Below are 27,876 nucleotides of genomic sequence, written 5' to 3' on the forward strand. Positions count from 1 at the left end.
TCCTTACTTATACCAGCTGGCACTGTCGTTTTTATGTTCCCCTGCATCCTCTGTTCCTTGCGAAAGGATCTTTTCCAAGGCTGGAGAGGTTTTGTCCAAGAAGAGGAATCGTCTAAACCCCAACACACTTCAAAAAATTCTGTTCCTCAATAAAAATCAATTATAATCCTTCTTTCACCCACCCCAAACTGCTCTGTTGCAGTTTGCTCCATATCTCCAATCCCATAAGCACAACACTGCACTAAAACTGTTCGCTGCACCAAAAAAACTGTAACAATTCTTACCTTTTCCCACCCCAAACTACTCTGTTGTACTGTTTTCACAGTAGCTAGGTGTCACTAGTGAGCAATTCTGAATGAAGCTTCAGGTAATGAACCTTTTGGTGAACCAATGGGTTGTGAAGCCTCAGTGCTTCATGAGGCTTCATTTGCCCATCACTAGCAGCAATGGGTCAATAACGAGAAACAGGCAGGAATGATAACAAGCAGGCAGACAGGATATAAACGCTCAGAAATGACACCGTAGTAATCAAGACTTCGCAAACTGGTGGTGTGAGTGTGAGTCCTTTATAGTCCTGGTAATGCGTATCAGCTGGGTGTGGTGATTAGTGTGTAGTGAGCAAGGCTGTATGTGGCAACAGGGGATTGGTGGAGTGAGTGCATGTGATTGACAGGGGGGATGATGGGAAATGTAGTCCGAGAACTGACAAGATTGTAACAGGAACAGATGGTGATCATGACAAGGGCCAATGAGTGGGACCTTTCTGTATATGGCCCCATAATGCCTTGTTGAGTTCGAACAGGCAAATAGAAGCTCTGACATTTGGTCTTTGGGAGCAACTTACCTAGAGATTTTCACCAAAACAGCACCATGGACAGTCAAAAACCAAAGACAGCTGTGCGGTCTAATGGCCACAAAGGTGCCACCACATGCTTTGCAACACCTAAATGACAAGTACAGATTTATTGAAAAAATGTTGCACTATGATGCTGCATCCAGGCCTGAAGCTTCCTCTGTGGTGCTTTCCATAAAAACACTGGAGGGGCTAGATTTCAAGAGCCGTTACGGTTATGAATGGTGAATGTAAAATGCAAATGCAAAACCTGACATTAGTTGGACTTTTCCTCAGTTACATGGACAATGTAACATTTCTTTTTCAGTTTGTACTACAAATACTAATGTTGGTAAAATGTTAACATTTCTAGTCACAACCCTTCTTTCTCTATCACTGTTGTTTGTGGTTTGAACAACATATACCAATAACATTGACATACTTATTTTAGGCAGTTAGTGCAGGATAATGTACAAAAGTTAACACAAAGTTTCATGGTATGTTCATGTTTAATCAATACTGTTCTGATGTGAAACACCAATACATTTCTTGCTCATTACTGTAGGTAGTGAGTGCAGGAGAATGTACAAAACTTTTAACACAAAATTCCATCTTATGTTCATGTCAGTTTAATGGATACTGATCCAATGTGAAACACCAATACATTATACAATACTACAGAAAAAATGTTCAACTGTTATGCAATTCAAAAAACAGGTCACTTGCCTTTACTGTCAGATAAACACACATTTTATATATATATATTTATATATAAAAAGCTGTATTTTTATATTTGTTGGAAATTCATGTTCACATTGTTAAAGGTGTATTGCATCTTTGTAGCATTTTTTTATTCATTCGGTGTCTATATGTGGATTTTGTTTTATAAGCAGTTACAAAGTCCATGACTCATTGGCCAGTAGCTGGTATATTTCATTAGCTTCAGCAAATGTGGATGGAATGGAAATGCCTCTTGAATCAAGGACTGAGGTAAATTTCTCGACCAACATGAGGTAAGCTGAAAATAACCCGTCTGGTGATGATGAAAAGTTGGTATCCTGAAGAATTACCTCAGTAATTCTTCTGAATGCTTCGTTTGCCACCAACAAAGGCTCCTCAACATCACAAACGAGCTGTTCTGCATACTGTAGGAGGTCATCATCTATTTTGCAGAGCATATCGGCAAAGCCTGCAGGTAGATACAAATTCCTTTTTCAAGTTGGGTACTGCTTTTCTGAACCATTTTAATTTAGATAAAAAGCATACCTTCAGGTGGGGAGGTGAAAAGAAGGTCTGGTTTCCCAAATGGACCTGGAACATTCCGTTGCTTGCGAATATCATGAGTGTTCCAGAGTCTTTGTTCCATGTTCAGCTCTCTCTCAAGAAGGGGAAGGTGTATATATTGCAGGCAATTTCTATAAGTTAGCAGCATGTATTGTTTATTTTTTCATTAAATGTAAGCAGATACATGAGGGCTGACAAGTTTAACTTACATGTGAACAGGATTGTCCAAATCGAGCATGCCAGACTCCATCATGGCCTACAAATGCAAATTTTTATAAACATAAGAACAATTACAAAAATGTTTTGATTATCATCAATAAGCATTTGACAGTTCCAGTTAAAGGTTCACCTCAAATATCACCTGCCATTTTTTGATCCACGTTTTCTTCTGCATACTGTTGAAGCATTCAGCTCGCTAATAGAACAAAATAATAAATATTATTTCTTGTTACAAAAAACAAAATCTGCATTTATGTTCGCATACCTGATTATGTACTGATGTGCCCACTCTGAAGGAGTCTCTTCCTTGATCACTAGACTCTCGGAAGTGAAATGCCACTTGCATCTGTCCAACAAGGAGATTTTCCTTTCCTCTGTCTGCTCTTATAAATCGTGGGGAACCTATAATAAATAAGAGTAATATATTTAATAATAATACTATTGTTTATAATTATGAGAAGCTCTCTCCAATCATGACTATTGTTAGACATCAAATATACATACCACCGTGTTCCTGAATGGCATCAAAGAAGTACCTTGCAATGAAGGTTTGCTGTCGGTTAGAGGTGCCAGCCTTAAGCCAAATAATTTTCCTAGAAAATCTATTAAGAGCATTGTAAGTACATTAACAAAAAAAATATGGGCTTGTTTTTACAAAAAAAGTAACAAATTAGACTACATCTCAAAAGCTAAAATTACAAGGCAATAAAATTTGTTAAACATACCCATCAATACCAAGATGTACCCAGATTCCAAAGAATTTCAATTTGTCATTTCCTATAACAAATGATAAAATATGTATCACAATAATTTAATTAATTCTATCAATTTCAACACACTAAATCTGCAAAAAAAACAACTTATGCTGTAGTTTAGAATTATCTTTAACATTGTGCTCATACTGTAATGCTCCATTTAACCCTAAACAATTTCTCCTTTTGTTTTCCACTGAAAGAAAATCATATGGATTTGAAATTACATGGGGAAGAGAGTTTGGCTTAACAATCCCTTTAATAATATGTTTATTAATATTTATGTAATGTTTAATAATACTTACCATCAATATGCCAAGTGTAATTTGGTCAACGGCTGAAGTAGTTCCTACGTTCAATTCTTTTTTTCCCTGGACATCTTCTAATAAGACCACTGGCATCAAGTTCTCTCATTATTAGAGCCACATCATTCCTAGACCAACAACAGAGGGAGAACACATTAAGTAATGAAAACAAACAAACAAACAAAAAACAATCCAGGACAAGATTTATAAAAAAAAAAAAAAAAAAAAAAAAAAATTAGGGTTAATATAGTTAGTATAGGTACCTGTAACAAGGCTGGATTCCTCTGACATCACAAACCCGTTTGTGCATTGCACGTATTCCTTGCCAAGGTGACCAGTGCCTCGGCTCACTCTAAATAAAAAAATTTGGATTATTAAAGGGATAGTTCACCCAAAAATGAAAATTGCTTAGCGCAAAATGTCTCGCGCATATACTTCAATGAGTGTCAGACATCACTGCCGCTGTCAGAGCGTGATCAGACATCACTAAAGGAGTCATGAACGGAGTTGGACATAGTGGTGTTTTAGAGGTAAAAAATTATATAAATACTGTTCGGTTTCTCACACAAACACATCAATGTGTCGTCACGAGCCGCAGGGTTTAATTTGGATTTGTCTAAGCAAGCTTTATTTACTCTTATAGATGAAGTTCCCATCTACTGCCATTATACAAATGACAGACGGCAGCGGTTGGAGTTAAAAATCATAATTTGTGTTCTACTGAAGAAACAAAGTCACCTACATCTTGGATGCGCTGGGGGTAAGCAGATAAACATCAAATTTTCATTTTTGGTGAACTATCCCTTTAACACTATATGTAGGTTGACAATCCAGCTCTGAGAGAGGCACTTTCCTGCAGATGTTAGTTTCAACTCCACTTAATTACATGCACCTGAATCAACAAAACAAGGTATTTGAGTTTACAAAGTAATTACAGCTAGAGTCCAGTTGAAACACACTTGGGTTAAGAAAACCCTCATTGATAATACCTTTAAAGTATTATCAGGTGTTTCTTAACCTAAGGCAGTTTGTTGCAGGTGATTTGGAAAATGACTGGAACTTAAATCTGAAGGTAAATGGCTTTCCAGGAGCAGGAATGAGGAACACTGCTTTAAGACATACTTTACCATAACAGCTTGGCGAATTTCATTATGGGGCCTGTCAAAACTCCTCCTTCTCAAACCAAGTGATTTTAATAATCTTCTTAGATACCTTTCACTGCAAGATAAAGCATAAGATTCTGTAAACATGTTTTATTTGTATAGCCTACTGTATATTAAACATAAGCAAAGCAGCACTGCAGCTCAATTAACCTTAACTAAGCATAAAGATTACTTGATTTTGTATCCAGAAGCACCAAGAAAAGAGCACATCTCTCTTTGTTTGAATCCATTATCAAAAAGCAATTATATAATTTCATCTTTTTTATTCTGAAGAAAGTTTCAACATTTAATCCGTAAATAAGCAAATTTGTGCATTTAGCAATTAACACATATAACAATAAATTTAGTTAGACACACAAGCCATCTTAAGCTGTGTAAGTAAGGAATAATTGACGATGGGCAGTTGAATTATTAGAAAAATAATGCAATTATGGGCTGGTTGGGAGGGGTGTGCCCTTTTTTTTTTAGGTCAGAGCAACTGCCCCTCAAAATTCCTGTGCACGTCCCTGCTGGTATGCCTCAAGGGTGTCAAGCACATTTTTCACTGATATCAGATGCAGTTGATGAAGTTTCTTCAGAACTTACATTTACATGAATTATATTGATTAGCTCCTGTAGACCTGTAAATAAAGCTTCTGGGATGTTGACATGATTTAATGCAGTAATTGCCAAATCCAGTTCTTGCTGAGCAGGATCCAGGAGATAATCCAAATCTAAAGTTTAAATCTGAATAATCAAGCTAAACTTTGTCAGCATATGCTGTAAAATGTCTTCTTGCACTTGTTCCTACAGGTAAAAAAACAGCTCCTTTAGGCTATTTAAACCAATCATCCTCTTTTCTCTTTCGCTCTTCCTCTCCAGTTAATTTGTTTATATCTATACATGGTATCATGATATACATAAGTTTTTAATCAATAAAACTTTATCAAGTTTTTAAACAAATGTCAAATAAAGCCAGAACTGTTGCACACTGTACATGAATAAAACTTTTATCGATGTTATTGGTTTCATCAGTAACACGAACTTACTTCAAGCTGCTTTGAAGGACAAGCGGAGAAAGATGATGCTGCTTCCGTGTCTCTCCTGAGAGCTCATCTTTACAGACTGAGATGATCAAAGGTCAAATATTATTTACATATTTAGTAATACGAAGCACAAGGTATTGCACACAAATCCCCGCGAGAGCTTTCCAATATGCGAGCCACTGTGTGACATCTGTACTTCCAGGTCAGAGAGCACCTGTTCATCAAAAGTTCACTATCCAATCAGAGTAGAGCACTGTTAAGCCCACCTCCATGAGAGGTTTGTGCCAAAACAGCAAACGAAAAAACTGTGAAGTGTAAGTGTGGCAATATTTTCAGAATCCACGATTTGCAAAAATGAATCTTTGAAAAACATTAACAAAGAATGAAGCATAATTGAAGAGCTTGTTAAATTTATGCAACTAAGTTCATTTTTTTAAATTTTCATTGTTTTTCTTCTTTTGTAATGGCATATTTTTGATATGTTCAGTTATGTTCAGTTTTATTGAGACAAATATAATTCCATAACTCTGGAGGGTGTATGTTTTGTATTGTCCCTTTGTATTGACATTTGTTCACAAAGCTGTCCAGTGTGAAATGATTCGTGTAGATGAATTTCGGTAGAGTTGAGGGAGCATTTCCTTGGAAAACAAAATGAATCCACCTTGTCTTCAGCAGCTCAGATTTCAGGAATAAATGGAGAGAGCTATGAAAACATGAATTTTCAAACAGTTTAATCATGCTGATGGAGAGCACATGAATGTTTGCTGCAGCCAGATTGTCCTGCACATCTTCTCCCACTCTTGCTTCAAGGTTGAGGGGTTCAGGGGTCCTTCATTATCATCATCTTCTTCATCCTCTAGATCAACGTTGTCCCCATTGAGGAGAGCAGCATGAAGCAGGATGAAGGGGTTCAGCAGCAGAATTGGCACAGCTGTGTTGAGATGGCAGCAGGACTTTAAATACATGATTGTTAGATCAATAAGTTTGAATAAAACTTTGTTTCATGTTATGTTGATTTGTATACTGGGTGTCATTCCTACGCAGAGCCCCTTTGAATATCTATACAGTCTGTGTCTATATTTGTTCTTCATGCTAGTAAGTGCTAACCACTTATTGTTGAGAACAGCACTTAATGTAGCACGATTTGCTGGCTTATGTGGGTGCAGTCAGTTTTGACCGCTAAAAATTAGGTAATTTGATTGAATGTCGTGCATTTACGGGATTTTACCTGCTAGAAATACATGGCCAGTTTTAATGTTATTTTAAGGTGGAGTAGAATAAAATGAACGGCAAAACTCAGCATTTTGTCGTACGTCAGTCACCACTGTTGGATATCAGCCTGCACTTTGGTCGCAGATTTAATCAGCAAACGAGGAGTGGAATATAGACCGACTGAATGACACTTCAAGTACAAAATCTCAAATGATGTTCGTAAAACTTAAGCTTACTTATCTGAGGAAGAAGCGCAGATGATCTGAAAACACAGTGTAGACAGAGCGTGTGCGGGATTGCCAGACAGCAAAGATTAAGTAAAACGTGTTCTTTTAACAGAAAAGCTCAGATTGGGGGGTGTAAATTCTGGATCTCTGGGAACCGTAAACATGAACGCTCATAAAAACAGTCTGTAAATTTTTGGCTCCTTTATTCGACAATACCAAAATCTCTTTTGAAATCACAGTTTTTAGTCTTTTAGCCACGTTGCAGTCTCATCAACAATATTGCATTGTGTTGTAAAACATCATCAGCATGAGCTACTGGTAAACAAAACACTGTAGAATCACACTTCAGCGGTTGTAATTTTATGTGTGCTGAAAATAAAAAGGAAGTGGCAAAAGAAGGGAAGAGAGCTTGAGGTAAGCAGTTTTCAGTTTTAGCACCATGTCGCGTTGATTTCATGTCACGTTTTCATTGCTGCTATACGACCTACGTCTACTGACCAGCCAAACACACTGTGCGATGATCATGCTGAATTTATGACACTGTCAGAAAATGATTGTAGGCTATGTGTTGTAAGACTGGGAAACGGCCGTCTTTGAACCTCTCTCACTATACTACATAGGACCACCGATTCAGAGCCACGATCACAGAAATCACCATGATTGTTTCACGATGGCAATCTTTCGTCTGGGACAGCCACAAATTGTGCGGCATATCCCGGGCTTTAGTCATGGAAATAAAGGTCGTCGGCGAACATATTTCATCAATTTTTGGTTGACGAAATTAACACTGCAGTACAGTAGTAAAAACTTTTATCTCAGAACCCACAACTTAAATGCAAGCAGTGCCTTTCACATTATTTAAGGAAATATCCATGATCTCACTTTGAGTTATTTTTGCTTTGGTCTTTATTTTTATTGACAAAGTTATAAATAGAAATACAAACATGGTAAGAAAGAATTCTGTCTCCTTTCAAATGGCTACGCTGTTATCCACATTTTTGGGGTTCAGATAGGTGTAGGGAAGCTCCAAATTCTTGTTCCGCTCCTCGATGAGATCCGACAACTTCCTCAGATCCTTCTGAAACTCTTCAATGAGCTTGCAGGGGACCTCTTCATCATGCAGATTTTCTGGGAAATGTCCCAGAGGGTACTACGGACAGGGTAACAAGATTGTAATCGTAAATATCATGTTGATATTAAACATGTTTATATCAAAGTTTAACATGCCGTGTATGACAGCACACTAATATTCTGCAAGAGTCCACTGCAACACTATGCTCACAGTTTGCTAAATGTCCTTTGTAATGTAACAGTAAGGTAATGCAAAGCAGTGTAAGTAAGACATTGACATCCAGAATAATATCATGCCATACACAAGAACATTTGCTCTGATGATGTACAAACTCACTTGGTCTGCAGAATCCTGGGTCAGCAGTCTCAGGACAGCCATTATATTCACTGTCGTGCTCACATCAGGAAGGGTCTCCAGGATCGTGTCCTCAGTGGTTTGGCCTTTCTCCTTGGGAGGGGGCTTTCTGAGGGCACTGGGGAAGTTAGGCATCCAGCCGCCAAAGTCAAACTGGGGGGGAAACGAAGTGGTGAAAAATTATGACATGTAAGCCAAATATTCACAAAGAATAATAAGAACACATAATTAACATCACTTAGGCCATGAAAAGTGGATATGGACAGGTTTTTCTTGGCGTTGTGGAATACCTGCTCCAGGGGCTTGAAGTATTTTGAGGTAATGTAAATAACAGACAAGAGTTAAAAGTCCACAAATCTGTTGAGCTCAATAGCCAATCAACTGAAACTCCTCCCCTTCATGCTCCTGTTTGTTACTCATTCAAGGAGCCAGGATAACAGAGGGTTTTTTGAGCTCGGACACTGAATGGACAGCTAGAGGAATGTATGGAGCAATACGCTGGATTTGAGAAAAGGCGTATGGGATTAGGATCAGGGACTGCAGCTTTAATGGCTCTGTGTGACTGGAAGTGAATTGACTTGTACTAACTCACCTGTCCATTGTTTAGAGCGGCATGTTGGGCTGATGCAGTGAAGATCACCATGGTGACAAACTTGACGAGCTCTGTCACAGTCTGAAGAGATGATGGTATTCCTGTGAAGTAGAATGAAAGGCTGCTTCTGTGAGGAACTCAATTTGGGATGTTTATACATGCGTGCGCACACACACTGAAATGGAGAGTTGAGCCATAAACTACAAACTACTTTTGACTGTTGACCTGGTTCAGTTCTAGACAATGACAGTGGGGTTTACAAAAGAGGTTGTGCCTCAAACATGTCTATGCTATGCAGTGCAAATACTGAGATGATCACAAAAAAGGAAAGGAAACCTTTGTTGGATTAAATGTCCTGATATGGCAACAGTTCCTTTGGAAATGCATACTCATTGGTCTAGCCCATTTCATTTCCTTTAATCTCTGCCTATTCTAGCTTATGCTGGAAGTTGTTTTGTGAACACTTCTTGAGTCTATATCTCATCGCTTGTTGTATTCCTCGCTTGTAAGGCGCTTTGGAAAAAAAGCATCTGCCAAATTAATAAATGTAAAGTTAAATAACACACCTGAGCCATCTCTTCCCAGGAAGCCATTGGTGAATATCTCACTGATCCATTGCTGCAGCTCTGTGTCCTTCTGCATGTGTGCATCACATTGATAGTAGTGTGACAAGAAAGCCGCAACAAACCTGTAAGCAACACAGTCAGATGTTTCAGGTTTACATATTTATAGCTTACCTTTTTTTTCTTTCTTTTTTTTTTTTTTGAATTGCTTTGCATTTATTTCTTAAGCTGGAATTTATTCAAAGGGACTTGCAACACAGTACAGCATGTGCTTACTGACTATTAAACTCATGAACCTGTATAACTGACAGGTTCATGCTGTATAACTGACAGGAAATCAGCTAAACCTGTAGCAAAGACTGTAAAGAGATGGACCACCGAAACAGAGCGAGCTTTACAAGCCTGTTTTGAATGGACTGATTGGAGTGTTTTTGAAGCTGCTGCCACCGATCTGGACGAGCTCACAGAGACTGTTACATCATATATCAGTTTCTGTGAGGATCTGTGCATTCCTACAAAGACTCATTTAACTTATAACAACGACAAACCCTGGTTCACTGCAAAACTCAGCCAGCTCCGTCAGGCCAAAGAAGATGCTCGCAGGAAGGGGACAGAGTCTTGTACAAACAGGCCAAATACACACTGGAAAAGGAGATCAAAGTGGCAAAGAGGAATTATTCTGATAAACTTCGGAATCAGTTCTCTTCTAATGACACAGCTTCAGTGTGGAAAGGTCTGAAAGTTATCACCAACTACAAGACACCATCCCCCAGCTCTGTGGAGAATCAACAACTGGCAGACGATCTGAATGGGTTTTATTGCAGGTTTGAAAAATCACCATTCACACCTCCAACAACCCCCCTCTCCCCCACACCTGCAATTCAGTTCAGTGAAGATGACGTGCACCAGGTCTTCAGAAAGAACAAGAGAAGAAAGGCACCAGGCCCAGACAGCGTTTCACCAGCCTGTCTGAAAACCTGCACTGACCAGCTGGCCCCCATCTTCACATAGATCTTCAACAGATCACTGGAGCTGTGCAAAGTCCCCTCATGCTTCAAACGCTCCACCATCATCCCCATCCCAAAGAAACCCAAAATCACTGGACTAAATGACTACAGACCTGTGGCTCTAACGTCTGTGGCCATGAAGTCATTTGAAAGACTGGTTCTGGCTTTTCTGAAGGACATCACTGGACCCTTACTGGACCCCCTGCAGTTTGCTTACCGAGCAAACAGGTCTGTGGATGATGCAGTCAATATGGGACTGCATTATGTTCTCCAGCATCTGGACAGACCAGGGACTTATGTGAGGATCCTGTTTGTGGACTTCAGCTCTGCTTTTAACACCATTGTCCCATCACTCCTCCAGCCTAAACTAACTCAGCTCTCCGTGCCCACCTCTGTCAGGAAGCTGGTGATCCACTGACAGACAGACAGGCAGCAGCTAGTGAGGCTAGGAAAATTCTCATCCAGCACCCTCACCATCAGCACCGGCGCCCCTCAGGGCTGTGTTCTCTCCCCACTGCTCTTCTCCCTCTACACAAACGACTGCACCTCTAAAGACCCCTCTGTCAAGCTCCTGAAGTTTGCGGATGACACCACACTGATCGGCCTCATCCAGGACGGTGACGAGTCTGCTTACAGACTGGAGGTTGAACAGCTGGCTGTCTGGTGCAGTCTTAACAACCTGGAGCTCAACACGCTCAAGACAGTGGAGATGACCGTGGACTTCAGGAGAAACCCCCCTGCTCTTTCCCCACTCACCATCATGAACAGCACTGTGGCAGCAGTGGAGTCATTCAGGTTCCTGGGCACCACCATCTCCCAGGACCTGAAGTGGGACAACCACATCGAGTCCATTGTGAAAAAGGCCCAGCAGAGGTTGTACTTCCTTCGCCAGCTGAGGAAGTTCAACCTACCACAGGAGCTGCTGAAACAGTTCTACTATGCCATCATTGAATCCATCCTCTGCACTTCAATTACCGTCTGGTTCAGCTCAGCTACCAAATCTGACCTCAGAAGACTACAGAGGGTAGTCCGGTCTGCTGAGCGAATCATTGGTACAACCCTCCCCACTCTCCAAGAACTGTACTTATCCAGAGTGAGAAAAAGGGCAAAGATGATCACTCTGGACCCCTCACATCCAGCACACTCCCTCTTTGAACTGTTGCCATCTGGTCGACGCTACAGAGCCCTGAGCACCAGAACGACCAGACACAGGAACAGTTTCTTCCCTCAAGCAATCCATCTCATGAACACTTGACAAACACGGAACACAACACTATTACACATTATTACTTAAAACACTTATTTAAATTTCAATTTGCACACATAATTGTACATACAATTGTCTATAATATATATTGTCTTTTGCTTTTTTTGCACTTTGTCTATCTTGTAAATTTGTATATTATTATTTTATTCTTTTTATTATGTGTCTTGTCTTGTCACTGTCACTCTGTTGCACTGTGGAGCTTCTGTCACTAAAACAAATTCCTAGTATGTGTAAACAACATACCTGGCAATAAAGCTCTTTCTGATTCTGATTCTGTATTTGTTGAAATATGAATCAGAAAGTGCACCAGGATGTATTAGTTCAGCCCTAAAAACTGGATGTCTTAAGTAACACACACATACACATAGTTGGAGAGTAGAAAGCATAAAGCCTATTAAAAAAACACTAGATTAACTCCACCGGTAGTCATACTTGTTGATGATGTTCCACAGTTTCATCCCATCATCTCTGTAGTAGTAGTGGGGTACATTCTCCAGGCCTCTCTCAGAGATGTTATCAGGAAGACAGAGGGCGCTATAGGTCAGGGAGGCAGTAGCACGCTTCAGCAACGTTGCCAATGACTCTCCACCTACTCCTGCATACTAGTTAATGGAGAAAAGACACATGACATAAAGTTAGTTTAAGGGCTATAAACAAAGATCTGGCACCACAAACGCCATTGTGAGAAGAAATTTGCTGGATTAAAAAAAATGTGTACTGGATGATAATTGAAGTTTGAACCTCTAGTGCCTCTTTAACAATGCTATTTGCATACCATGGAAATGACCCCATCCTTGGATATCAGCCGATTCCGGGCCATGATGTTGATCTGGAGCGTGTAGCGGATATGGGGAAAGAGGAGCTAGAGAAGGAAAAGTAAGAGATTTGCATTCACTGCCATTATTATTTGAAGATAAAAATATATGAATAATGAATTTTAATGTTCTGTGTAGGCTTTGTTCACAGGCTATAGATGAGTCAGACCCGCTCTCCAAAAGGCAAATAGTGAAGGGGAGCAACAAGTCTGAGGTAAAATAGACAACTGTGACCACAGACTACTACTGCAAAAACTCCCTACCGTCAAAAAGTATACAAGTAACATGAACTTTAATGACATCCCATTCTTAATCCGTAAGGTTTAATATGGAGTTGGCCCACCCTTTGCAGCTATAACAGCTTCAACTCTTCTGGGAAGGCTTTCCACAAGGTTTAGGATTGTGTTTATGGGAATTTTTGACCTTTCTTCTAGAAGCACATTTGTGAGGTCAGGCAGTGATGTTGGCGAGAAGGTCTGGCTCACAGTCTCCGCTATAATTCATCCCAAAGGGTTGGGTTGAGGTCAGGACTCTGTGCAGGAGTCAAGTTCCATACCAAACTTGCTCCTCCATGTCTTTATGGACCTTGATTTGTGCACTGGAGCGCAGTCATGTTGGAACAGGAAGGGGCCATCCCCAAACTGTTCCCACAAAGTTGGGAGCATGAAATTGTCCAAAATGTATTGGTATGCTAAAGCATTAAGTGTTCCTTTCACTGCAACTAAAGGTTCAAGCCCAACCCCTGAAAACCCCACACCATAATCCCCCTCCACCAAACTGTACACTTGGCACAATGCTGTCAGGCAAGTACCGTTCTCCTGGCAAATGCCAAACCCAGACTCGTCCATCGGATTGCCAGACAGAGAATGATTGGTGATTGGTCACTCCAAAGAACATGTCTCCACTGCTCTAGAGTCCAGTGACGGCGTGCTTTACACCTCTGCATCCGACGCTTTGTATTGATGTGAGGCTTGGATGCAGCTGCTCGGCCATGGAAACCCATTCCATGAAGCTCTCCACACACTGTTCTTGAGCTAATCTGAAGGCCACATGAAGTTTGTTCCCAATTGCTTCCACTTGTTTTAATACTAACAGTTGACGTTTGGCAATATAGTGTATATTAATTAACTCATTATCATTCTCTCTCTGTGGATGTGGCATGTCTGTAACATTCCCCGTTTTGCTAAGAGTTCACAAATCAAACCAACTCATGCATGACAGATTCAGTACCTTGTAGAGAGGGTGTGGAGGCGGAAGATTGCGCAACGTCGCCACGGTGAACACCTCTGCCAGCAGGTGAGTTCTCAGCAGGTGAAAGTCGACCTCGTGAACGGCAAACTCTGCATTTCGAACGAAGATCTTGGCCAGTTTCCAGTCTGCCTTTGAATCTGTTGGGAGGAAGATCGGATTCTCTTTGCTGGGCTTTTGCCTTAACTGTGCAGAATGAATTTGAACATGCATGAAAATTGTACAAACGGTTTCTGAGGGAATCTAGGTTATGATTTTTCTCCCTTTAAAGGTGCCCTAGAATCAGAATTTGAATTTACCTCGGCATAGTTGAATAACAAGAGTTCAGTACATGGAAAAGACATACATTGAGTTTCAAACCCCATTGTTTCCTCCTTCTTATGTAAATCTCAATTGTTTAAAAGACTTCCGGAAAACACTCGGATCTCAACATAACACCGACTGTTACGTAACAGTCGGGATCATTAATATGTACGACCCCAATATTTGCATAATGCCAGCCCATTCGACGCATTAGACAAGGAAAGACAGTATTAAAGGCTGGATCTGTGCACAGACAAGGTAAGCAAGCAAGAACAACATCGAAAAATGCCAGATGGAGCAATAATAACTGACATGATCCATGATAGCATGATATTTTTAGTGATATTTGTAAATTGTCTTTCTAAATGTTTCATTAGCATGTTGCTAATATACTGTTAAATGTGGTTAAAGTTACCATCGTTTCTTACTGTATTCACAGAGACGAGAGTCGTTGCTATTTTCATTTTTAAACACGTGCAGTCTGTATAATTCATAAACACAACTTCATTCTTTATAAATCTCTCCAACAGTGTGTAATGTTAGCGTTAGCCACAGAGCATAGCCTCAAACTCACACAGAATCAACCTTAACCATCTAAATAAATACTTTACTCACATAATTCGAAGCATGCATACAGCATGCATGACGAACATCTTGTAAAGATCCATTTGAGGGTTATATTAGCTGTGTGAACTTTGTTTTTGCGATGTATGTATAGTCGAGAGCTCGTGGGGCAGAGGAAACGCATCTCTTAAAGGGGCCGTGCTGAAAAAAATCAGTGCATAGTTAATGATGCACCAAAATAGGCAGTTAAAAAAATTAATTAAACAAAATCTATGGGGTATTTTGAGCTGAAACTTCACAGACACATTCAGGAGACACCTAGGACTTATACTACATCTTGTAAAAAAACAATCTAGGGCACCTTTAAGAAAATGACACATGCCATTCTTTTCAATAATTAGATTGTTTACCTCATCTTTCAAGATTTATTAATCTGAATTTAATTTAATTTTTAATAATGGGAAATTACACAGTTTTCTTTAAGAGCCAATATTATTTACCAGTTTTCACTGTAAAGCTGCTTTGACACAATCTGCATTGTAAAGACTTGACTTCAAATTCAAGATATTCACCTGTATGGCAATGGGCAGCATCATGCCATGGGGGTTACTGTACAGCAGGACCAGGGGAGCCGTGAGGTACTGCTGCCTGTCATTGACTACATTTCCCACCAGCCCATCCAACATCTTATAGTCAGACAGGAAGATGTTCCCTTTCTGGGTGTGGGGGTAGATCATACCAAATAATGAACAAACACAGAAAATTAGACACAACCAATGCAAACCAGACCCAGTAATTCCAAGTCATGCCAGTAGCAAGTAGTGTACCTTCATCTCCTGCTTCAAGCTGCTCCCTCTTAGGGAGTCTTTGACCATGTCGTCTGTGACGGGGAAATTCTCAGGCAGCTTTGAGCAGCGCTGGATCATCATGGGATTGAGGCCATTCAGAAACTGGTAGCCAAAGAACTCATCCTCATCCCAGTGCTCCTGAATGTATTCTGCAAAGCATGCTATTTCAGAACATATGCTATTTCAGTCATTTTGAACAGTTCAGTTAAAGATGATTACCAATGGTTTTCCCTCTGTTTTCACAAAGAATTACTTCCAGTTGGCTCATGCTTTCCCACGATCTTCTGCTGTCAGCTAATCCAGTTAGTTTCAGAGCAGCTAACCTACAAACACAGAATACACAGGGACACAGTTAAAACATTAATAGTGGAACTAACCTTGATATACAACTTATGATTTACAGCTTTAGTTGTGAGCATTTTTGTACTTATTATATATTAACTGCCTTCAGTAAGACAAAGCTATTTTGCGAATGCCATCCACTTACATGCAAAATATACTGAATATAAATGGATCCTGTTTTTAACCCTTTGATGCACAACATGGGTCAAAAATGACCCGGCTGAGTTTTTATTTTCTATATCTTTGCAAGAAATTAATTTCATCATTCAGTATTCCAGGTATTCCTCAATTAACTTCTTTTTGATCATCACAAATCGTCATTTTCATTTTTTTTTCTTACTTTTTGAATAAAAATCATTTTTGTATCACTACCCTTCTAATGCGCAACATGGGTCAAAAATGACCCGTATTCATTTCCTATGTAATTTCAATCATGGTTGAGTGTTTCTTTGCTAAATCTATAAAAGAAATGTATTTTATCATTAATTTATTCCAGGTATTCCTTAAATATCTTGTTTTTGATTGTCAAAAATCATTGTGTTCATTTTTTCTTTCTTACTTTATAAACAAACACAGTTTTTGTATGTCTACATCAATTTTACACACATGGGTCAAAAATGACCCGTATTCATTTCCTATGTTACTTCAATCACGACTGAGTGTTTCTTCACTGAATCTTTGAAAGAAATGTAATTTGTCATTTATTTATTCCAGGTATTCATTAAATATCTTGTTTTTGATTTTCACAAATAATTGTTTATTTTTTCTTTCTTACTTTATAAACAAACGCAGTTTCTACATCAATTTTACACACATGGGTCAAAAATGACCCATATAGAAATCTTTAATATTTGCAAATTTTTTGCAAGTAGGAACATATTTACTGCAGACAACTGTTCATCTGCCACACATTTCACATCTTAACAAGGCTACTATTGTATATTTGATGGATGCAAGTCTTATTATATTTAATATATTAGGCTATATATTTCATTATTTTTTATTTTTTGACATAAATCAATGCAGTTGGTCACCCTTCAAATCTGTCAGTGTTCCTGAAAAGTAACAGTTTTGGACATATACAACATGGGTCTAAAGTGACCTGAATGAGTTATTTTCTATATTGCATATATTACAATAAATTAATTTCATCATTCATTATTCCAGTTATTACTCAATAAACAAATCCTTATTTAAATTTTTCCTTTCTTTTTGAATGAATTTTTTTGTGTCATTATCTTTCTAAAGGCCAAAGTATACTTCACGTTTTATGCGTACGTGAGGGTCAGCATACAGATTTTTGTAACTTTTTATAATTTCTACCAGATTTCTGTAACTGTGTATGTGCAACCTGCACATACACATTTAAATTGTGTTCGACTGTGCGCAAAGTATACTTTCAACTTTTTTTTACAGTGATGTCATCATCCACCTCAGTTCTGTTGAGGACCAGACGCTAAAGAAAGATAGATAAAGAAAAAGATAAAGAAACCTTGTTCAAAACTGTTACTTTTCAGGAACACTGATAGATGTAAAAGGTGACCAGTAGCATTGGTTTATGACATAAAATACAAATTATGAAATATAATATATAGCCTATTATATGAAATATAATATGACTTTCATCCATCAAATATACAAAAGCAGCCATGTTGAGACGTGAAATGTGTGGTGGATGAGACTTCCGGTTGGAACATCGTCAGAATGGCCGCATAGCAAGAGAGCTCCCGGTAGAACCAGAGAAATGAGATAAATTCCCCCATACAAGTCAAATAAATAATTTCATAAGAAACAGAGATAAGGGGGCATGAGCTATAACACCACTTAGAGCAATTAAAAACCGTCCGAAGACAGGGAGTGAGAAAGACGGGGCGCAGCAACATTAGCAGCTAATAGGTTTAAGCTAGCAAAAAACGTGGAGAAATGGCTGATTTGGAGTTGATTCTGCGAGAACTAAGAGAGTTTCGCCAAGAAAATAAACCAATGATACGATAGAGGAGGCATCAGAGGACCTGCGGAGAAGAGGTTACACTGTGACAATCACCAGACCTCCGGAGACGCTCTTGGAGCAGGTGCAGCGGTTATCATGGACAAGAGTGGACAGACGAGCGAGGAAGGACACACTCAAAGCCGGGCGGGAAGCATGCTACAGGGAGAAGCTCCGAACCTTCAGAAGACCATCACCGGCTCCCTCCAGGACCTAAAGGATTTAACCCAAAGCTCGAGGACGGCGGAATCAGTTGTGAAATCTTTTGAACTGTACTGTAATTAAGGGTGGAATTCCATGACAGGATCGACTGGTTCGTTCGGGACTAACTTTTCACCTTTGAATTCCCCGCCCTTTATTTTTTTATTTATTTTTTTTTTTTTTATTTCACTATGCGACTGTTGCAGGTAAGGGCCTCTCCCTCCGGATTGAAGAGGGGGATTTTTCCCTTCGAGCCACCTTGGGAGGCTCAAAAGGGTCAGGTTGACAGACCCCTACATAGGAAGTCACACGGACAAATTGAGTTCAGTTTTATGTTTATTACTATGTTAGTTGTTCATTCCCTGCCGGTTCTTGCAGGGAGGGGAAAGCGCACCAGGTTTCTGAGCGGGATGAAGAGGGGAATCACATAGATGCAGAACAGGTCTTTAAAGATAGCATCATTTAATATAAATGGAGTACTCAATCCGGTTAAGAGGGGGAAAATCTTATCAAAATTAAAGAAAGATAGAATTCAGATAGCTTTTTTGCAGGAATCACATCTTAACGACTCTGAACATGCCAAATTGAATAAATCAGGATTTAAAAATGTTTACTTTTCTTCCCATGGATCGGGAAAGAGGAGAGGAGTGGCGACTCTGATATCCGGTGCTGTAAATTATGAACACATATCAGAGCATAAGGATAGCGAAGGCAGATTTGTGATGGTTACGGGCAAAATAGAAGGAATTGTGATGAGTCTCCTTAACGTGTATGTCCCTCCGGGCAGTGACTGGTCCTTTTATAAACATATAATTGATCTAATGACAACAAAAAGTCAAGGGATTCTAATATGTGGCGGGGATTTTAATATCCGATTAAATCCGAAAATTGACTCATCAAACGGGAAATCTGGCGCCAAAAACATTAGTAGAAGATTAAATACTTGGTTGTGTGAAGTGGGTATCGTGGACGTGTGGCGAAAGATGAACCCGACGAGCCGAGATTACTCGCACTACTCATGCGCTCATAATGTCTACTCGCGCATAGATTACTTTTTTATGCTTAAAGGAGATCTTTGTAGGGTGGATAATTGTGAAATAAAAGTTAGCACTATTTCAGACCATAGTCCCATTTATATGTCAGTCTACCTGAATAATAAGAAGAAATCCACTCTTTGGAGACTGAATTCAAACATTCTGAATAACCCAGTTACTAAAGCTAAATTGAAAAGCGAAATCCAGTTGTACTTAGATAATAATGATAATGAAGAAGTGACTCCACCTATTCTCTGGGATGCATTAAAAGCGGTGATTAGGGGCAAAATAATAGCCATATCCTCATATGAGAAGAAAATGAAGGGAATAAAACTCCAAAAATTGGAAGAAGATTTAAATAGACTACAGAAAGAACATGCAAAGTCTCTCAAAGATGACAACAAACATAAGATTAAAAAATTAAAAAAAGAAATAGATGAAATAAACACGCAGGAAATTCAAAAAAAGCTCCTTTTCACAAGACAACAATACTATGAGGTAGGTGGAAAATCACTCAAACTTCTATCATATAAGTTAAGAAAACAACAAGCAGATAGAACTATACACAAAATAAGAAACTTTGCAACAAATGAAATAGAAACCAGTCTGGAAAAAATCCAGCAATGCTTCCTAAATTACTATAAAACATTATATTCCCAGCCACAGGAAAACAATGACAATCAAATCGATGCCTTTCTGGCCCAGATTAATCTCCCACAGATCACTGATGAACAAAATGGAAAATTAATATCTAAAATAACAAAAGAAGAAATTCAATTAGCAATCAGGAGAATGAAAGGGGGGAAGTCTCCAGGGACCGACGGTTTTCCCACAGAATGGTACAAAGCAATGCAAGATCAACTAATTCCAACATTATTAAAAACATTCAATTGGGTTTTGGAAAATAAAAATATCCCCCCCTCTTGGAGGGAGGCAATGATCTCGGTCATACCTAAAGAGGGGAAAGACAAATTGGATTGTGGGAACTACCGTCCTGTAAGTCTTTTAAATAATGATTATAAATTATTCACCTCCATATTATCTAAAAGAATAGAACTGATATTACCAGTATTAATACACAAGGACCAGACTGGCTTTGTCAGACAAAGACAGACCCAAGATAACATCAGGAAAACACTGCACGTTATGAGACAAATCACACAACAAAAACTGGTATTAAGTTTAGACGCAGAGAAAGCGTTCGACTCTGTGAGGTGGTCATTTTTATATAAAGTACTTTCAAAATTTGGCTTCCATATGACTATAATTGATACATTTGCAGCTTTATACAATAAACCAACGGCTAGAATCAAAATCAATGGAGATCTAACCAATTCATTTATTCTGGAGAGAGGAACGAGACAAGGGTGTTGTGCGTCGCCGCTCCTCTTTGCCCTGTTTATAGAACCCATCAGTCAACTGATTAGGCAGAGGTCGGATATAAAGGGGGTAACAATGAAATCTGGGGAGCAAAAACTGGCCCTATTTGCTGACGATTTATTGATAAGTATAACACAACCTACTCAGACACTCCCAAAATTGATGAAATTACTAGAAGAATTTGGTTCCATTTCAGGTTATAAAATTAATATTAACAAAACTTAAATATTAAAATTTAACTATGATCCACCAGCCTCGATTAAGACCATGTACAATTGGAAATGGGATGCTGAATCTATTAAATATTTGGGTGTTGTATTACCTAGGGACTTCTCAAGATTGTACGAAATCAATTATGGCCCATTAAATTCAAAGATAAAATCTGATATTCACAGATGGAATGTTATTCCCTTTTTGAGTTTAAGTTCCCGCATAGAATCAATCAGAATGAATATTCTTCCACGGATGCTATACCTTTTTCAATGTCTGCCAACCAAAATACCATCTAAGCAGTTCTTAGAATGGGACAGATTAATAGCAAGGTATTTGTGGCAAGGGAAAAGAGCCAGAATTAAATTTAAGACACTGCAATTAAGAAAAGAGAAGGGTGGAATGGGCCTTCCTTGCCTACAAGAATATTATCATGCAGCCCAACTGAGACCCTTAGTCTGCCTGTGCTCACCAACATACACTGCAACATGGAAAGAAATAGAAAGTACAATGTTAAACGGAATCCCAATAACAGCTTTACTAAGTGACAACAAATTACTAGAAGAACAGGCCATCCCAGATGATTCTATAACAGGCAGCTTTCTGAAGTCCTGGCAGGCAATAGTTAAAATTTGCAGATTAGGAGAAGCATCTAAAATTATGAGATGGTGTGCCTATGATTCAGACTTTGCACCAAACAGAATCGATGGCAGGTTTAAGATATGGATCTTAAAAGGTTTAACTACTTATCATTCATTTATTCACAAAGGGGCATTCCAGAGTTTTGAAACCCTACAGAAAGATTATGGACTGGGAAAAGATGATTTTTTTAGATACCTGCAAGTAAGACAATACTTTAACAAAAATATTAAAGGGGTGTTAGGAACTAGTGAGTCAGGGTTCCTGGAAGTATTTTTATCACTAACTAAACCCAGACCAAGCAACAAAATTATCTCCAAACTATATAATGCTATACAATTATCTAAACAAGACAATACAGAATACATAAAGAAGAAATGGGAAAAGGAAATAAATGTGAAGATCACACAGGAGAGCTGGGGGAAAATATGCCAGTTACAATGGTTATCAACCGGGTCAAACACATGGCGGGAATTCTGCTGGAAGAATATTGCGAGATTTTTTATTACACCCACTCAGAAACGATACCAAGGCAGCGGAGATGCCTGTTGGAGACTTTGTGGATCTAACGGAGCCAATCACTTCCATATTTTTTGGGACTGCCAGATAATAAGATCTTACTGGGAAGAGATCCATAAACACATAAACAATGTATTTAATGTAAACATTCCATTCAAATGTGAAACTGTGTATTTGGGTAATCTAGGGTTGGAAACATGGAACATCAATGATAAACTGCTTGTGATACTATTGGCAGCCAGTAAGAAATCTGTTACGAGGAAATGGTTAAAAGTAGATCCACCCACCATTGAGGAATGGATTGAAATTGTCTATGAAATTTATGTTATGGAAAAGATATCCTTTTCCCTCAAAGTTGAAAAAGAAAAATTCTATAAGATTTGGACTAAATGGACTGAGTATGTAAAACCAATTAGATCTGATTTCATTTGACTGTATTTGTGCTCTGTGTAGACCTGCCCTCTTTTTATGTGATGTTTTAATTACTTGAAGTGGTGCGCATCCCGGTTCTGTTTTGCTTTGTTAAGGTTCCCAACTGAAATAAGTAGTGGTCCGTAAAAGAAAATATCAGAAAGGCAATATGGACAATCTCATCTAAAATATCTGTATTCATCTCCATCTATGTACTTAAATAACTAAAGTTGTAACTAATGTATGTGATGGGAATTTGCCTTTCCTAATAAAAAGATAATTTCAAAAAAAAATTAAGATATTTGTTGAAATCCGATGGCTCAGTGAGGCCTTCATAGGAATAAATGGACACTTCCTCTCTCAAGATCCATTAATGTACTAAAAACACATCTATATCAGTTCATGTGAGTACAGTGGTTCAATATTAATATTATAAAGTGACGAGAATATTTTTGGTGCGCCAAAAAAACTAAATAACGACTTATTTAGTGATGGCCGATTTCAAAACACTACTTCAGGAAGCATCGAAGCATTGTGAATCAGTGTATCGAATCATTAATTGGATCGCGGTTCAAACCCGCCAAGCTGCTGAAATCACGTGACTTTGGTGCTCCGAACTGCAGATTCGACACAAAAGATTCATAACGCTCCGATGCTTCCTGAAGCAGTGTTTTGAAATCGGCCATCATTAAATAAGTTGTTATTTAGTTTTTTTGGCGCACCAAAAATATTCTCGTGGCTTTATAATATTAATATTGAACCACTGTACTCACATGAACTGATTTAAGTATGTTTTTAGTACATTAATGGATCTTGAGAGAGGAAATGCCATTGCTGGCTATGAAGGCCTCACTGAGCCATCTGATTTCATCAAAAATATCTTAATTTGTGTTCTGAAGATGAATGGAGGACTTACGGGTGTGAAACGACATGAGGGAGAGTAATACATGACAGAATTTTCATTTTTGGGTGAACTAACCCTTTAATTCGCAAATGTAACAAGTGCAACTTACCCACTCCAATTTTCTCAGCGACTGTGGGCATCTCTCAGGCAGACCATCACGGAGCCGGCTGGAGTGTTCATCCACCTAACACACAAGGTACAAGAGCATTAATTACAATAAGGAGGAGGAAACAAGAAAAGCTATTTAGAGCACTATACAGAATTTTAAACAGCATAATATTAGATGATCTTTTCAATCCATAGAGCACACCTTTTCTGTCCTGAGACCCTCAGGTGAGCACCAAGGAAGAACACAGAGTAAGTTATATTTGATCGCTATTACAGAGTTGTAAAAAAACAATAAGCTTCAAGAAGCTGTGGTTTTCAGTGAATTTATAACAGCTAAGGAGATGCACACCAGTAATGTTTTTTTTCCTAGTGTACGTTTATAAAAGCTACATAAATATCCTAATTGAACTAGGATATAAGTTTTAAGATATATAACTAAGGCCTAATCCTGGCTTAGCCCAAGCCCTGATTGTGAAACCGGGCCTATATCACATCGAATCATATCACCGATACATATCATCGCGTTTTATATCGCAATCGTGATATAACGATGTATCGTTACACCCCTATTTTTAGCTGTTAATGTGTTTGTTGTGTTAATTTTGATTTTCCTTACACACACAGCAAGATTTGCAGTCTAAACACTTTTTTCCAGCCCGTTTTGATTGAGAACATATAAACTGTCCTGATTATCAGCAGTTTCTAAACAATCAGCTGATAGTATATGAAATAATGAAATAATTGCTTGTATTGGCTGATACATCGGTGCATCTCTAGTTGTAATTCATGTAATTCTTTGGTTTTATACTAGTGGTGCGCACAGATTAATTTTTTTCTCACATATTCTGAATGTCTTCGGCAGAATTCAAATGAGCCATTTCAATCTAGATTAATTCCAAAATTAATCTAGATTAAAATGGCTCATTTGAATTCTGCCGAAGACATTCAGAATATGTGAGATACCCAAATTGTCCCTGCGTCCCAATGTCCGTACTATCCATCCTAAATAGTATGTGAGATTAAAATAAGTGTGTCCCAAAGCATAGTATGTTGAAAAGAGTATGCCAAAAGTCCCCGGATGGTCTAATATTTCCGGTAGATTTTGGAAGTGTGGATCCGTGCACACTATAGAGGCTAATATTGCCCACAACCCATTGCACGTTGTACGAGGATTCAGTTCAGAACTACAAACACGAGTAAAAAGTGTTAAAACCTACAAAACATGGCGAATATGCACGATCGACGCTGAGAGGTTGTTTGAGTGACTAAAAATCAGTTCAAACTGATAGAAAATATTTATTTAATGTTATATGTGTTATTTTTCATCTGCAAATACCAATGTGGACTTTTATAAAGATCTGATTGGCCATTAACTTTTAAATGCATCATTATGCATAAATATGAGGAGAGTTCTCCACATGAAAGACTCGCGACTGCAGATCAACGTGCTGTATTTCTCTCCGATACGGTAGGAAATTAACTAAATGAAATGTGGAGGATGTAAGATGATTGACAGGCCAGTTTACGGTAACAGGATGCGACAGAGAGCAAAGACGTAATTGTATGACGTGATAGTATGTCCCAAAGCTTGTCTACTCTTTTGCTACACACTCAAAAGTAAGTACTTTTTGTTAACAGAAAGAGTACTTACTTTTAGGGCGTAGTACAGAATTGGGACGCAGCAAATGACTAAAAGGAATCCATCATTTTGTCCGACAAAGCAGATAGGAGTTAGATTAACCTCGGTGGAGTTAAACTTTTGTATATTATATTTTGTATATTGACATCTTTCCGCGTTTGAAACAACATTGATTCTCATGTTCATTCATGTTTATTTGATGCTATAAATGGACTCGTAGTAAGAGATGATCGGTTTACGAGCCTCTTGGGTTGAGGCATTACAGCATCCGTCACGACCATGGTCACGAAACATTAAAGAGCAACAAAACGGTTTTTATTGTTTGAATTTCTTAAAAAACTACACAGTTTTAAAGCTGGGACTTTGTCAAATATCATAAGTAACCTGCTCTGTCTTGTCTGTCGACGTGTTGTCAGTGTCCTCTTTGCTCCGCGATGCATTTATTACTGTGTGTGGCGTCACAGCGCCACGGCTTGACAGATAAAGCAACAGTAACTAAGGGGGGCGGGTCTTTGCGAAGGGTCAGTTCGGCTAGGTATACATCCGCGCTAAAATATCAAGGTGAAAGTCATCATAGCTTGCGTAGTATAGACCCAGCTCCCAACCCAACTTTGAGAATAGATAAATATTAACGGCAATATTTTTTTTATCGTCCGATAAGAGTCTCACGTTAACGCTGATAACGGCCCACCACTATTTTACATTTTTCTAAAATTTCAATTAGCAACACATTTTTCTGTGTGTTTACTTGTGTCGATAACAAGCAAATCTTACCTGCTCCACCTTTCTCAGCGACTGTGGGCATCCCTCAGCCAGACCATCACGGAGCCGGCTGGAGTGTTGATCCACCTAACACACAAGGTACAAGAGCATTAATTAAAATAGGGAGGAAGAAACCTTAAACATTTCAACTTTAACAAAATCTAAAACTGTTTATTACATTATCTTTTCAAATCCACAGAGCACACCTTTTCTGTCCTGAGACCCTCAGGTGATTGTGACCACCAAGGAAGAACACAGAGTAAGAACAAAAAAAAAAAAAAAAAAAAAAGAAAATAAAACAAAAGAAGAAACAACAGCACACTCAAGTTCACTTGTGCATTCGCACCATTTTGTGCAGATATATAATACATCCAGAAAGTATTCTCAGTTACAGCCTTATTCCAAAAAGGATTAAATACATTTTTTCCCCTCAAAAATTCTACAAACAAAACCCTATAGTGACAACATGAAAGAAGTTTGTTTGAAATCTTTGCAAATTTATAAAAAACAAACAAAAAAAAACACACGTGCATAAGTACAGAGGGTATGCAAAAGTGATAATACTTTTGAGTTTTATGGACGTCGCCATCTTTAATGTTATGTTGGTCACTGTTGTTATGGTTACTAGTAAGAGAATATGGGTTTGACTCTCGTTGGACGTTCATACAGACGCTACTGTGTTCCGGACGCTACTGTAAGTTGCTGTGTGAACGAGACTTTAAGACTGACACCTGTAAGTAAATGTGATTGTCAATCCCAAAAACTGACAGTGTGAATGTGGCCTTAGTCAGGGAGGTGACCAAGAACCCAATGGTCACTCTGACAGAGCTCCAGCATTTCTCTGGTGGAGCTTGAGAGGTCCTGCAAAGATGAAAGAAACTGCCCAAAAATAGGTGTGCCAAGCTTACCACATCATACTCAAAAAGACTTGAGGCTGTAATTGGTGCCAAAGGTGCTATAACAAAGTAGTGAGCAAAGGCTGTGTATACTTATGTACATGAGATTTGTTTTAATTTTTTTATTTTTAATATATTTGAAAAGATTTCAAACAAACTTCTTTCACATTGTCATGGTGGGGTATTGTTTTAATCACTTTTGGAATAAGGCTGTAACACAAAATGTGGAAAAAGTGAAGCGCTGTGAATACTTTCTGGATGTACTGTAAGTCGTAATTAGGGATGTCAATTTACACAAATACCCAAGACTGATCATTTAAATGAACTGATAGATTAATCATTAGCCTTAATACTGTGATATGTGTTTACTGCAGTGGCATATAGCCAACAGCATGACAGGGAGTGCACATGCCGCTTTTTAATCTAAATAAAGGGCTAATAGGATTGTAAAATGAGTTGATGTGATTGATCATTTATTAAATCACTTATTTTAATAATCAAATATAACTACTAATACAACGCGTCACAAACGCTGCCTCAGATGCTTGATTGTCAGAATGTGAGCTGAAAACGGCAACTAAACTCAATGAATTCACAATGATTTATTAAAGGGTTAGTTCACCCAAAAATGAAGTTTCTGTCATCAAGTACTCACCCTCATGTCAGCCGAAACCCATAAGACCTTCGTTCATCTTCAGAACACAAATTAAGATATTGTTGATGAAATCCATTGGTTCCTGAACCACACATAGGCAGCAACATCATTGCACCTTTTGATGTCTGTAGTCAAGGTAGTCAAGACATAGTTAAAATAGTCAACCTGACTGCAGTGGTTCAACCTTAATGTTATGAAGCGATAAGAATACTTTTTGAGCGCAAAACGAAAATAAAAACAGTACTGGCTGAAGCTGTACACGTGAGCACAACGATGGATGCGTGTGATGCTGACACAGGATTCAGCCAATACTGAGCTGGTGTTCGGACATAAACATGGAAGACTGCACTACATCAACTCCATATGACAACAGTTCAAATTGTTAAATAAAGTCACTATTTTTGTTTTGGTTTTGCGCACAAAAAGTATTCTTGTCCCTTCATAACATTAAAGGGTTAGTTCACCCAAAAATGAAAATTCTGTCATGAATTACTCCCACTCATGTCGTTCCACACCCGTATGACCTTCATTCATCTT

The 27,876-nt window shown here is 38.5% G+C and overlaps 2 protein-coding genes and 2 pseudogenes across 6 annotated transcripts; 1 reads left to right on the forward strand and 3 right to left on the reverse strand.

The window, feature by feature from the left end:
- Positions 1-27,876, reverse strand: part of LOC137007702 (uncharacterized) — a 1,237,067-nt pseudogene that overhangs the window by 558,055 nt on the left and 651,136 nt on the right.
- The window catches only part of LOC137006355 (zinc finger protein 845-like), a 72,102-nt pseudogene that overhangs the window by 17,837 nt on the left and 26,389 nt on the right, over positions 1-27,876 (forward strand).
- LOC137007439 (uncharacterized) lies at positions 1,384-5,741 on the reverse strand. 5 transcript variants are annotated; one of them, XM_067368921.1, is made up of 11 exons: positions 5,584-5,741; positions 4,520-4,610; positions 3,656-3,744; positions 3,393-3,520; positions 3,061-3,112; positions 2,840-2,937; positions 2,601-2,737; positions 2,478-2,531; positions 2,326-2,372; positions 2,099-2,247; positions 1,384-2,021 (listed from the first exon to the last, which is right to left on the reverse strand). In XM_067368921.1, the coding sequence occupies exons 7-11, from the start codon at positions 2,679-2,681 to the stop codon at positions 1,726-1,728; spliced, it is 627 nt and encodes a 208-aa protein (XP_067225022.1). In that variant the 5' UTR covers positions 2,682-2,737; positions 2,840-2,937; positions 3,061-3,112; positions 3,393-3,520; positions 3,656-3,744; positions 4,520-4,610; positions 5,584-5,741; the 3' UTR covers positions 1,384-1,725. The 5 variants fall into 5 exon arrangements, with proteins under 5 accessions (XP_067225022.1, XP_067225031.1, XP_067224995.1 ...); XM_067368930.1 differs by having other exon boundaries at positions 2,099-2,208; positions 2,466-2,531; XM_067368894.1 differs by having other exon boundaries at positions 2,466-2,531.
- On the reverse strand, positions 7,990-27,345 carry LOC137014199 (hydroperoxide isomerase ALOXE3-like). The gene is made up of 14 exons (XM_067378391.1): positions 27,340-27,345; positions 25,801-25,875; positions 23,389-23,463; positions 18,025-18,140; positions 15,872-15,975; positions 15,632-15,801; positions 15,377-15,520; positions 13,920-14,123; positions 12,650-12,736; positions 12,307-12,476; positions 9,604-9,725; positions 9,038-9,138; positions 8,428-8,598; positions 7,990-8,169 (listed from the first exon to the last, which is right to left on the reverse strand). The coding sequence occupies exons 1-14, from the start codon at positions 27,343-27,345 to the stop codon at positions 7,990-7,992; spliced, it is 1,725 nt and encodes a 574-aa protein (XP_067234492.1).

The sequence above is a fragment of the Chanodichthys erythropterus genome, chromosome 3 (assembly GCF_024489055.1).
Source record: "Chanodichthys erythropterus isolate Z2021 chromosome 3, ASM2448905v1, whole genome shotgun sequence".
Lineage (NCBI taxonomy): Eukaryota > Metazoa > Chordata > Actinopteri > Cypriniformes > Xenocyprididae > Chanodichthys > Chanodichthys erythropterus.

Excerpts from the sequence above, each read along its gene's own strand:
- LOC137007439 (XM_067368894.1), bottom strand. The coding sequence starts at position 2,681 with ATGCAAGTGGCATTTCACTTCCGAGAGTCTAGTGATCAAGGAAGAGAC. Across the intron at positions 2,373-2,465 it reads AATGGCAGGTGATATTTGAG|GCCATGATGGAGTCTGGCAT; the intron begins GTGAACCTTTAA and ends TTGCATTTGTAG. Across the intron at positions 2,248-2,325 it reads TTGGACAATCCTGTTCACAT|AAATTGCCTGCAATATATAC; the intron begins GTAAGTTAAACT and ends GCTAACTTATAG.
- LOC137014199 (XM_067378391.1), bottom strand. Across the intron at positions 18,141-23,388 it reads CGCTGAGAAAATTGGAGTGG|CATGCTTCCCGCCCGGCTTT; the intron begins GTAAGTTGCACT and ends TTCTCCCTGTAG. Across the intron at positions 9,726-12,306 it reads CTGTGGAACATCATCAACAA|GTTTGTTGCGGCTTTCTTGT; the intron begins GTATGACTACCG and ends TGTTGCTTACAG.